At 37.3% G+C, this 12,399-nt stretch overlaps 2 protein-coding genes and 3 non-coding genes across 6 annotated transcripts; 3 read left to right on the forward strand and 2 right to left on the reverse strand.

The window, feature by feature from the left end:
* Positions 1-304: 304 nt before the first annotated feature.
* nra-3 lies at positions 305-6,039 on the reverse strand. 2 transcript variants are annotated; one of them, NM_001373452.1, is made up of 9 exons: positions 5,910-6,037; positions 5,690-5,862; positions 4,480-5,638; positions 3,149-3,589; positions 3,018-3,104; positions 2,057-2,270; positions 1,646-2,002; positions 1,416-1,591; positions 305-971 (listed from the first exon to the last, which is right to left on the reverse strand). In NM_001373452.1, exons 1-9 carry the CDS (start codon positions 6,027-6,029, stop codon positions 798-800), a joined length of 2,901 nt encoding a protein of 966 aa, NP_001359582.1. In that variant the 5' UTR covers positions 6,030-6,037; the 3' UTR covers positions 305-797. The 2 variants fall into 2 exon arrangements, with proteins under 2 accessions (NP_001359582.1, NP_001359683.1); NM_001373453.3 differs by having other exon boundaries at positions 450-971; positions 1,416-1,601; positions 5,910-6,039.
* Positions 6,040-6,291: 252 nt separating this feature from the next.
* Positions 6,292-6,437, forward strand: C17G1.13. The gene has a single exon (NR_071897.1). It is a non-coding gene; the product is annotated as an Unclassified non-coding RNA C17G1.13 (non-coding RNA).
* Positions 6,438-6,943: 506 nt separating this feature from the next.
* On the forward strand, positions 6,944-7,073 carry C17G1.11. Its single transcript, NR_071898.1, has one exon. It is a non-coding gene; the product is annotated as an Unclassified non-coding RNA C17G1.11 (non-coding RNA).
* C17G1.9 lies at positions 6,955-7,124 on the reverse strand. Its single transcript, NR_071899.1, has one exon. It is a non-coding gene; the product is annotated as an Unclassified non-coding RNA C17G1.9 (non-coding RNA).
* Positions 7,125-7,823: 699 nt separating this feature from the next.
* On the forward strand, positions 7,824-11,710 carry tsp-21 (Tetraspanin-21). The gene is made up of 9 exons (NM_001383631.2): positions 7,824-7,935; positions 7,989-8,076; positions 9,475-9,581; positions 9,632-9,700; positions 9,788-9,907; positions 10,895-11,062; positions 11,108-11,191; positions 11,241-11,308; positions 11,399-11,710. The coding sequence occupies exons 1-9, from the start codon at positions 7,861-7,863 to the stop codon at positions 11,523-11,525; spliced, it is 906 nt and encodes a 301-aa protein (NP_001370185.1). The 5' UTR covers positions 7,824-7,860; the 3' UTR covers positions 11,526-11,710.
* Positions 11,711-12,399: the final 689 nt, after the last annotated feature.

Here is a 12,399-nt window from a genome sequence, read left to right on the forward strand (position 1 = left end):
GCATTTTCTTTACTTCCAAAAGTTAAAAACATGTTCATTCGACGTGAAATTGAAAACAATTTGAGCTTTTCGTACTAAAACTTAAAAACGGGAGTACGATTAACAACAAAACATTGAGTAACATTTTTCACGTTTCTGGATGCATGATGCTGTCCTTTTTCAAATACTATAGCTACATCAATCAATTCTATTGTATTTTCTGTTGTTGAATGGCGACGTTTTTTTCCCAATTCCTTTACTGGATCAATTTTGTGAACTTTCATTATGAATTTTTTAAATATGCACAGCAAAATTAACAGCATTTCTCGTTTAAAAATATGAACCTATGTTCAGCTCCATATTTATTGCACAAATTCAAATTGATCACTCAAATTTCAAAAAATCTAGTGTCTTATAAGAATATAGCGATGTTGTTCATGACTTGCCGTTACCGAAACGTGTGAGTTCAGTGGGAATTAATTATGTATTACCTAATTCGATTCGATCGATTTTTTTAACAAAGAAAAGTAAGATTTTTTATAATAAACAACAAGTAAGTATTGAATAGTCAACTGTGAGCAAATAATAACCTATGAATGATGAGACAAGTGGATGTGAGATGACAATTGGTGGATCAAAAGTATGGGACGAGATAATTCAGATGATAAGTTTTGTAGGTTTAAGTTCATTTGTTCATTTGACAAATGGCAATAAATGAGTTGTTGGAGTTTGAAGAAACTCATCTGCGTCTCACAGAGATATAATTGAATAACAACAAAAATAATCAAAATATAATGACACGAAGTAGTTGAGGATTTTCACGCATGTTGCAGCTGCATCGGGCGAAACTGGGATTCACAGCTAGGGCACACCCATCGAACCTGAGGAGTTCCTTCCATTTGGGTTGCCGCTGATGGCGAGATGCGTGTGCATTCTCGATGATACACGTTTTTGCAGTCATGGTATAAACAAGACAGAGTAGACGACCCGGGCTGAAAAATGAAAAATAATATTTGTTTTTTAATTTAGATATTCCTTATGTATAATCTGGTACTCGTGAATTTGAAAATTGTTTATGTTTATCAAGTTAAAAAATTTAAAAAAGTCATTTATAGAAAGAAATCTTGGAAAAAACTGTATATCATTTTGGGTTTAAATCAAGGAAGTATGAAACTTTTAAATTCGTTTACAATACATTCTGGATTATACCAATCATCATGAATTAATTGAAACTTTATTTAAATCACTGGAATACTAGTCTTACAGAACTGTTGCAATCCATAGTGGCAATGGTTTTTAATTTGATATAATTTTTGCCCTAGTGGAATTGTAACTGCTTGAAGGAGTTTACTCGTGATTATAAATTTACATTCATTCAGCTTTTTTGATTCCTAGTTGTTGATATGTCAAAGTTTAAAAATTAATCAAAAACCCACCATAATGAAGTGATGGCAACCCGCGCACAGCGCGTGTGCTTGATTTGACGAAGAAGTCGATGGAATTCCAGGAAAATCATTATTTTGGCTCCCATCCGGGCCCTGGCTTCTCAAACTCAGAGGCGGGAGGCCAGCTGCGTTGTTGCTGTTGAGGCCAATATTGTTGACCGTCGGGCCTGTAATAACCTATATTCAACACGGTTTCGTACAAAATCCTGTCAAGCACTAACCTTCTGTTGGAGTTCCATTCATTGGTTGCATACCGCCCATGTGGTTAGCCATTGGGCCACCCATTGGCGGTTGCTGTTGAGATGGAAGTTGCGGCATTGAATCGGCTCTCTGCAGACTTGGTGCCGAAAGTGATGGTAATTGGGATCCTCCTGGACCGGCAGAAGATGGTCCCGAACCACCCATGCGTGACATTTGTTGCTGAGCAGCCATTTGCTGCTGCTGCATTTTCTGCATTTGCATATGTTGGTGATACTGTTGCATTTGTATTTGTTGCTGTTGTAACTGCCGTTGATCCATGGACCCTCTGGATGACGGTGGATGAGGAACATTGAATGGAGGCTCAGACGCATCGGAAGCTAAAATCAAATAATGAATACTACTACATAGTTCAACGTAGAGGATTATCTTACCACTTCTTGCTTTTTTCGCTGGCTGACGACCACTAGTTGACGGTTGAGACGCATTGAAATTAGGAGAGATCATTGGAGTATGCATTGATTGGGACCGGGAAAGGAGTGGTGGACCATGTGAAGTTTGACTTGGAACCATGCGGTTGTACTTTGGATCAAAGTATGGATTTCCTTGCATAAATCCGAAGGTGTTTGGCTCAGTAGGCGGTGTTGTCTGAAAAGCAAAAGAAAATAAGAAATTCGCTACTAGAAGCTTGTAACTTATTTAACATACTATCAAATACATTACCAATAAACAAGTAGATCCTTGCTACTTATTATTTCAACTTGAATTTAAAACGTCTGATTCTACAGGAAAAACTGTGGATAAAAATCAAGTTTATTAAAATGTGTAGAGATTATAACTCGCAAAAGCCGAATTACTACATAATCTGGTTATCATTTGCCTTTTTTTTTAAGTTTCATATATTTAACAGCTTATTTCAAAACATCAATAGTGACATAATACCTTTACAGTTTTAGTTGAGCTTTTCTTATTGTTAGCACGACGGCCAACTACTCTTTCAGTTTTTGCAAATAATCTCATATGAATAATTTAATCCAAATCAAATGTTTCTTTTTTTCATTTTCTATTAATAACACATCTTTTGTCAGAAGTGTATATCACGTGCTGAAGTTCTATTGTTTATCACGTGCGTCACAGAACACTGCCTAGAAAGCAATGTTTCTCACAAGTTGCCCCTAGCAACGCCAGATATGGCTGAGAGCTAACCTCAATGTCTCAGTGAAAGTTGCTTCGCTTTTTTTCCCTCGAGTACAATGTTATGTCATTTTCAACAAGCTATTATTATTACTTTTAATGTTGCTATTTGTGCAACGCTTGGTGAGTAATTAATTATTATGTGTGTTTTTGTTTTCGATATCGTCTTTCGCAATGTCTCTTGAATTTGGGTAAACTTACATGAGAATTGATACCCTCTGGATAAGGCACGCGGAGCTGTTGTCTCTTACGCGAGAAGTAATGCTTTTCAACCTGTGGGTGCACTTTCTGAAACAGAAAAACTTGTCAACATTTTCAAAAAAACTTCCTACATCATTAGGTCCTACGTGAAGAGTGTCCCTCAAGAATGTCATGGCAGCAGGCAGTTCGTAATGCGTGACAGTTGTGAATGGAGTATCTGCAGTTGGAGGTTCCGGCACACCATCTTCATGTTTCTTCTTCTGTGGGGATGTTTTTGGTTTTGTGGAGATCTGATTCGCAGAGAACGCCTGAGCTAACGTCGCTGCGGCCGGAAGTGTTGGTACGGCAAAAGTCGGAGAGTGCGGTCGTTGTTGCTGTGTTGGATCTGGAGTCTTGGAAGAACTGGGAGCATTGTATGCCGGTGGCGCTCCGTTTGGAGATGGATGTACTGGAGATTGCAGGTGTGTTGGCATTTGGGAAGGTGAATGTCGAATGGGAACAGCCGGTTCTTTGAATGTTGGCTCCATTGAAGTTGAAGCGGGTGATTGCATGTTTTGAGTCATTGATGGATACTGGAAATAGTAATATTTATTGATTATCAAGCTCGCACCCATTTTTAAAACTGCTGTGCCACTATGAGTAAAGGAACGATTTGTACCACAAATTACACAGTTGATTGTTTAGATAAAATATTGTTAATATAACAATTGTTTTATTTACAAGCCTCTGACCAGTAGCATTTTAATACATTATTCATTCTGAAAATATAATACTGTTAAATCATCAAGCGCCCAATTAATTCTAAATTTCAAGCGCCCCATTAATTCTGAAGCATTTCCTAATTTTGTTAGAAACTTTGTTTACCACGAGTTGCGGAGGACACAATGAAAAATAAAATAAAGTCATAAAATCAACTCACTCGTCTTTTTATGTATTAGAATACAAATGATCAAGGAGGAATTTAATTGCGAGAAGTTTTTTTGAAAATAATAATGCGCCTTAAATTTTGAGGATTCTAATGTAAGAATAAAACGAACGTTTAAGCCGTTTTCTACTTTGATTATTTATGAAAACTTTTAACGCTTCAACAATTTTAATTTTTTTAACTTATTTCCCTGAAACATGCTCAAATATTTTTTGTCAAACTACAATGATTCAACCACAAGTTCATAAATCACACTTTTCCGTTACACGATCGTTTACATCCTCAGTCGCTAACGTTTTTTCTGTTCTATTCAGTTCCTGCCCTGGCCTCCGGTTGTCCTCTTCCCGGGGGCCGCGCACATAATTGGTACTAGGAGCAGACTGACTTCTCGCGCACGCGTCGCAAGGCCACGCATAGCGGCTCGTCCTCAAAAAAAATCATAACGCGCGATTAACTCCTGCAAATTGATTTGTATCATGTATGTAGTAGTAAAGTATCTGTATTGTAAACTTAAACAATAAATGCGTGTCCACTTACTTGTCCATTCAATGGCATTAATGAAGATCCCATTGGGCTTGAACCGTGTTGTTTTTGAGATCCAAGACTGCTTGCTCCGTGGTTTGGTGATAACAAATTATTCTGGTTGTATTGGTGATGTGGCAAATGGTTGTGCATGCTTTGTTGTTGTTGTGAAGGCTTCTGATGGGACAGCGGTGCATTAGACCCTACTGTGCCATGGGAGCCAGGAGTCCCAGGAGTACTTGGCTGTCCGGGAGTTGATCTTTCGCTTTGGTTTGGGGTGTTGGAAGAGTTCATTTGTCCATACCCACCGGATGGGCCAGGGACGCCAGATAAGTCGTTACCGCCAAACTGCCCGTGGTTTCCACCTTGCCCATTCATTGATCCGAAAGGATTCCCAGTTGGGCCGGTAAGCCCAGAAGTTGCATTTTGTGCTGATGTGTTCTGACCAGAAGTGCTGTGTCCTGGAGTATTATGACCAGAAGTACTTTGTCCAGGCAAATTTTGATTTGGACCTCCAAATGGTCCCGATTTAAACCCGTAAGAACCAGGTGTTGCACCATTCATCCCTAGATTGTTTGTGTTACCTTGACTCCCTGGTGTTCCACTTCCCGGCAAACCATATCCTTGATAACCACTAGATCCATTGCTAAAGGAATCAAAACCAGAAGAAGAACCAGGAGCGCCAAAATTACCAGGATATTGTGAATTTGAAAGGTTATTTGGACGATGCTCATCCGGTTTTGATTGCTTTGAAGGTTGTAACGGTGGGAAAGCAGAACTCCCAGCTCCTCTCACAGGAGGTGTTCCATTTGCATATTGAGGTGGTTGGTAATGCTGCAGTGGAGCATTTTGTGGAGGCATGCCTGGATATGTTGGAGTTCCATGAAGATGTGCAGGTAGAGCTTGTTGAGTGGGGTACTGCTGTCCTGCTTGACTAGCAGGTCTTTGTTGATTCGCATTTTGGGAAGGTGGTCTTTGTTGTGACGAAGAATTCTGAGAGTTTGGTACTTGACCAGGTGGCCCTTGCATTCCTGGGTACATTCTGTAAGGATCCGGTACTCCTCCGTACTGATTATTTGGTGGCATTTGTTGATGTGAGTTGTAATTTGGCGGCGGCCCATTTTGAGGAGCTTGACCACCGGAGCGTTGGTTTTGGGGAGGGTATGGCATATATCTGAACAACTCATCGTTAGTATCTTATTAAAAGAAACAGTATATAACTTACGCATTCTGCATTGAATTACCATCATAACCAGGTAGTTTCATGTTTGCTCCCGAGCCAGGGAACTGCTGCTGTTGTCCTTTCTGTTGCGAACCACCAGGTGGTTGTGGTCCTCCTATATTTGGCGGCCCTGGTGGCATGCCACCGTATCCATTCGCAGGTGGAGCATACATATTCTAAAATGACCGATGTTTAATGAATTCGTTACAAATTTTTAACCTACTGGATGCTGAAACTGATCAATTCCAGGATATCCACCCTGACCAAACTGATTGAAAGAGCCATTTGTTGGTTGGTTATACGGCGGTACATTACCATTGCTATTCGGAAAACTCGTCGACATATTTGTGCCTGAAATGATTGTATTTATGGTGCTGAAGTTTTATTGAAGAGCTCAAGCTCACAAGTTCAGATTGGTTCCAAAGCAATGATAGAAAAAACGAAAAACGGGGGAAAGAAACGGCAGAGGGCAGTGGGCCCTTGCGAAGGGGTTAGTGACAGAGAGATGAGCGGTTGTGTGGAGGATTGGGTCTAGGAAGAGAATAGAGGAGAGACGGGGAGGAAGGTTAACCAACTACAACGCCGAGGCGAGTGGCCGGGAAGGGAGAAGAACAGGCGTTCTTCTCATTTATGTGACCGATTGGGTTATGGCTTGGAGAAGAAGCCGTGTGGAAGAAAAGAAGAAGAAAAAGAAGATGAAAAGAATTGAATAGTGTAGATGGATAGGACGAAAAAGAAGAAGCCGATGAAATTATGCCATCCTTCTTTTTTTGAGGGATGGCTAGAAGGATAAGAAGAGTTATTCTTAGTACGAAGATATTTTTATTTGGAACATTTAGAGTTGAAATATATTTTAAACTTTTGAGACGCACCATGAAAAGTTATTCTCGAATGAATTTATTCTGAATAATTTTCAATTATTTTGCATGAACCATCATCGTGTAACAGATTTTTTCAGTATGAATAATCTCATTGGACACGCAAGATTGTTTTACGGATATTTACAAAAAATCAATTAGAATAAACACCTACTGATCAGAAAAACTTAACTGCAAAGCATAAAAAGGCTCGATAAAAGAGAAAAAACGAGATGAAAAGTAAAAAGGGCTGACCGTATGATTGATGACATGAAACTTCAGAGAAAAAGGACACTGCGTTATCGACAGACGAATAGTGCGCAAGACGGTCGGATTGGAAAGGGTCTTCCGATGAAAGGAGATGAGGAAGGAATGAAAAGTTGGCGGACAAAAATCAATATGCAGAACAAAATGAGAAGAAGAAGAACAGTGAGGTAATCGCCTATGTCACCCTCTTCCTCCTGTTCTCCTCCTTCTCCTCCTCTTCTTCTACCAGCCTGTGGGCGAAGACGAAGAAGAAGAAGGCCAAGCGTGTGTATGTGTGTGCGTTTCTGTGTGTGAGTGAGCGTGTGGTGGGGTTTTGTGAGGAAAGATGAGTGTGGGTGAGTGTGTTTTATGAGCGCGATTGGGGCAAGTGCGTAGTGTTGAGGTGGTGGCCTGGGTGGTGTGTATGTGTGTGCACTGTTTGAAAAAAGTAAACGACGACAGTGCGCAGTCAGAGACCCTCATTCGAGTGAGAGAGACTCTCTTAACGTACACCTTGTTAGGGAGGTTGTTAGAGAGTCGCAGATAGGCCAATTGCGAACGCGAAGATTGCTGGTTTTGTAGCGCCGTACCGAAAATGTCTGACTCTCCTACTCCGCGCCGTTGTCTCAAAACTTATACTAAGGCTCTTTTTAATGGGCAATAAAAATCAATAGTATGAATCTGCTAAGTTATGTGGTTTTTAGTGGAAAAAACTGAAAGCTTATTTTGTTTCGGTTTTTTTTTTTAATTTCTTATCGTAAATTGTGTAAATTTCGAATTTGAAACTCTTATTATAGTTACTAAACACAATTTGGCAGGTAAAACTTTACGAAAGAATTAAACGGTTAAATGTATGACCACAGACAGAGATATCCTTTTTGGAAGTGGACAAAAACTGACGCGGAAAGAGGCAGGCAATGCGAAGTATACACATCCACTAAGCTGCAGATAAAACACTTGACTCCTTCTGCCCCGTTTCTTTGATCTTCCAAATTTTGTTTTCTTCGAATGTTCATATTTTATCAAGCTTACAGATTGGCAAATGCAAGAACGAGCAAAAACGAATAGGAAATGATCGATCTCAAATCAATATGGAACGATAAGCGAAAAATCACCTACTTCTTCTTGGCAAATGTTTGTTTTCTGGTGGGTCGATGATTTTTCACGGCGTTAGAGTGTCACATGTACCTGCCTTTCAGATTTCTGGACTTTCTTCACTCATCGTCGGAGTATGGCTTTACAGTTCGAAGAATAACTTTATCGAACTAACGCCTACCTCGTATTCAGGTATTTTTGAGAACTAAAGTTTACAAAAACGGAAAATGTTGTGTCCCCAGTTAAAAACATACAGTCATTTCGAAAAACGAAGATTGAAAATGATGACTGGTGCCAAGGGAAACGGGAGAGTGCACGAGTAATTAATATAACTCGTGCTTTTGTTGGGGACTGAACAGTTGGTTCACGAGAAGAGAGCACCACGTCTTGACGGCATATGAAAAATTGTCTTCGGTTCGGAGAGGATGAATGCATCAGATCAGTAGGATCAAAACTATATAGAAACCCGGAGAAAGTTGCAGGGCATGTATTCAATAAGGAAGCTATTTACTGTTTTGTGTAAATATAAATTGAATTGGCAAATATTTAACGCAATCCCCATTGATTAGTTTCCAAAGGGAATTTTATCTGAAATATTTGTTGCGTAATAATTAAAACTGGCTTTTATGTGCTTAAATTCTAAGTGTAGCAAAATACATTCAGAAATAGTGTATAATTTTTTGAATAAAACCAATATTGTATATAACATTTGTTCTGAAAAAGCATATACTAAACGAGCTGAATCAGCAAAATTTTAATCACAGGTTTCTTTATGAAACGTTTCATTTTTCTGATCAACTGGCAAAAGAAACAAAGAAAATGAAGAAAAAACCAATACGAGTGCACATGCAAGTGTCTTATCACAAACTAGATGTGCTCCGAGCCCGAAAATGTTTGCAAATAGAAGATGAGCAGATGGGAGGGGGGTGGACGAATTGAAACAAAAAGACAGAAATGCCAGCATATTCTGTTAAATAATAAGAATTATTATTATTCATTTGAAATGGGACCCGAAACTACCAAAAGTATTTTGGGAAATTTGTGTTTTTGTTCCGACTTCAATAGACATATGTATAGAAACGTAGTTTTTAGTTTTTAAAACCTTACGTTATTTTGAAAATGGCATAAACAAACATTAGTTTTCGCTCATTCCCACCAAAAATCCGATGTTACACCTCTCATTGGACTCACTTACGCAACTAGAAAAGAGTTGACCCAAAATAAGTGCATAGGAGAATGTTTGTAAAAACTCACTGGATAGTATAATAAATTTATGTAAAATTCTGAAAAATGTAGCACTGGTGACAAACACAAAATAATCGGGAAAGTATATAAAGCAAAACTGTCCACATTCAAAATAAGTTTTATTTTTCCAATTTCAAGAAAAGTGTTCTAAATTTGTTTCACATCTCAATAATATGTAGGTTAGTTTTCTTGAGAATATTTGAAAATACAAAAAAAGCAAGTGCTTTAATTAAATACAAATAATATAGATATTCGATGTATTTACTATCAAATCATATGCCTAACTGCTCGGTTACACGAATTGATCCAAAAAATCTACCAATTCCTAAGATTTTAAAATTTCAGCCTTATCAGCCGCTGGATTATGTGTCTTCACGGGCGTCACTATTTTTATAATTGTCGCGGTTGGATACCTTGGAGTATCATGGAGCAATAAGTCGCTTTTATATTCAGTAAGCATCTTAATTCAAGAGAGAGTAACAGTTTGAATTAATATTTTCAGTACATTGGATTCGTAATCTTGCTCATTTTAGTTCACGGAATTGCTAGAATAACGGGATCCTTACATAAAGTGAGTAGTTTTCTGATACTGTGTACAAAATTACGGTTAAATGTATAGTTGTAGTGTTTTATCGAGTGAAACCCGAAAAACTTGCAGGAGGAAGCAAAAGAAAATCTTAGGAAAAGCATGCTTCACAATATCAACACAACTGCCGTGGTGACCAAAATTGGAAGAGAGATCAAATTATCATTAACGTGGGACCATTTACAGAGAGAGGTAGGGAAACTGTGCTAAAAAGTGGCAGAAGAAACAAATTCAAAAATAGGAAAACAGAAACAAAGTGAGAAAAAGCTAATGTTTTGATACTTCATTTTTGAAAACAATATTTGCCTTAAAGTAGAGCAAACAAAACAAATGCAGTGATACGTCAAAACGGAAAAATCCGATTTTCGCCTGTATCGTCACATGATAAAGTCGTAATCACAAGATTTTGATAGAAGGCTACGTCATTCTTGGCTCATTGAGATAAAATCTCAAATAAGCAATACAATTGAAAAATGAAAAAGTGGAAGCATTTAATAAATGAGACGAACATCATAATTGTTTTGGCGAAAGAAAGAAAAAAAACAACTAATAAAAATTATTGAAAAACAAATGCGTGCTTCTGAAAAATTCAAACATAGCTTTTACCTTGAAATCATAGGTAAAATATAAAAGCATCGGAAACACATTCATGAACTAAATTTATACATACCAATTTTATAAATTGAATCTACTTTTTTCTCAAAAGTTATGAGCTTTCTGTTTCTATTCTCCACATAATCCGCCCATTTGCCTTACGACAAACACAAAAGACATGTCTATATAGAGGATAACTGGGCGTGTTCAAAAGCTTTAAATTGTCGATTCGAGCAAGACGTATCAGACGGGATGAAATAAGTTGTTGTCTAGTCAGTTTAATATAAAAAAAGTGAAAAGCCAAGTGAGAAAAATAATTTCTGATTTAATTCATTGAGTGCAGAACATTTTAAAAAGCGAGGGGATAGATATAATGCTTGATTTATTTAGCTAAAAAATTTTTGGAACATTTTATAAAATTGGCATAAGTTGCAAAATATATTAATTATCAGCAAAAAAAGTGTTTTAACCACTTGCTCTCCGATGCAGTATTAACACCGTCAAATAAGACAGGTTTATCTTTTCAGTTTCCTAGATTGAAAAGATCAGTTTAGAATTTGAAAAGCTAAACGAGTAAATTTTTAGCTCCAATGCTGCGGTGTAGATAATTACACGGACTGGCATTACTCCGTTCACTGGCCAAACAACCTGTACACTCCTGATAGCTGCTGCGATCCCCAACATTTTGATGCAGAAAACGGCACAGAAAACTGTGGGAAACTTCCGGATGAGCAGAGTCTTCTCTATCAAAAAGTGAGTTGCCACTTAAGATAGTCTTCAAAAGTTTGAAAATTTTAGGGATGCTTTCCGAAATTCTCCGACTGGCTATATCACCACATCATTCTAGTTAACTGGGTCACGTCGATTCTGTTCGTCGTAGAGGTATGAGAGATCACCAATAAGGAAGAGACGATAAAATTAATCTTTTTAGATTCTACTCCTCATTCTTTCTTTGGTGGTTCTTCGTGTGCTCAAGAATTCAAGGCATAAAACTAGAAGGTGAGAAAAGCAGTGATTATGATTTTTTTTATAAAAAAGCCAACAAATTATCAATTTGATCTTAAACTCATTCTGATCAAATATTTTCAGATCACATCGGGAACGAGATCCTGAAACTACAAGTGAAAATATGCGGTTAAACTCAATGGATCGAATAGCTGATGCACGATTGGAAACTGACACGGTAGAAGATGGAATGAGTATTAATTCACGTTGAATGTATCAAACGGGTCAAAACTTAATATTAAATTATTATTTGTTCTTATAATTACTTTGTAACCACGTCCATAATTTGACCAAAATTGTTCTCATTTTGCTTATGACGCACTCATTTTGAATACCTCTGTATAAAATTTGCCTCTACTTCACTCAGATTTGGTGTCTAATAAACGAGCTTTCATTTTCCTTTACAGTTACAGTTTTATAAAGACTTTAATTTTCAGCGCACACTACTTTTAATAGATTTTATACTGGAAACTTGTTATGATTAAGAAGTTGATTCTGATACGTTCAATTATCAGCAATTGAAGTAATTTCATCAGATAACTCAGAAATGCATTAGAACCATGTCAGAAATAATAAAATTTGGTATGAACCGTCAAAATATGCAACAAAGAGTAGTAGTCAAGTAAAGTTTAATTTCCGGCCGCAACGATAAGACCATCTTTAAAAAATGTCAGATTTCATCTAAAATTAACACTCTTTTGAAACTGTGAACCGCCATAATAAACTTTTAAAATTTGTTCGTAAAGTGTTATTAGAAACTTCTTTTGGTTGGGTCATTTGAGTTTATTTAAAAGTAAAATACGGTCAATGTGCGAATGGTTCTAAAATCAAAAAAAATTAGAGCACTGAAAAATCTAGAGCACTCTCATGATAACGCCCTTAACCTTAAATTTCAAAATACAATATTTTCTAAAAATGTTTGAAATTTTTTGAAAAATTGTATTACGATATTAGGCTATTTTACTATTTTATAAATTGCGTATAATAGTTCCCCACTGTCCGTATTCCACATTTCGGCAAAAGTGCACAAACAGTACTCATATATTAAAAACTTGTGAATTAGTACCTCTTTTTAAAAACGATAT

The sequence above is a fragment of the Caenorhabditis elegans genome, chromosome X (genome assembly GCF_000002985.6).
Source record: "Caenorhabditis elegans chromosome X".
Taxonomy (NCBI): Eukaryota; Metazoa; Nematoda; class Chromadorea; order Rhabditida; family Rhabditidae; genus Caenorhabditis; species Caenorhabditis elegans.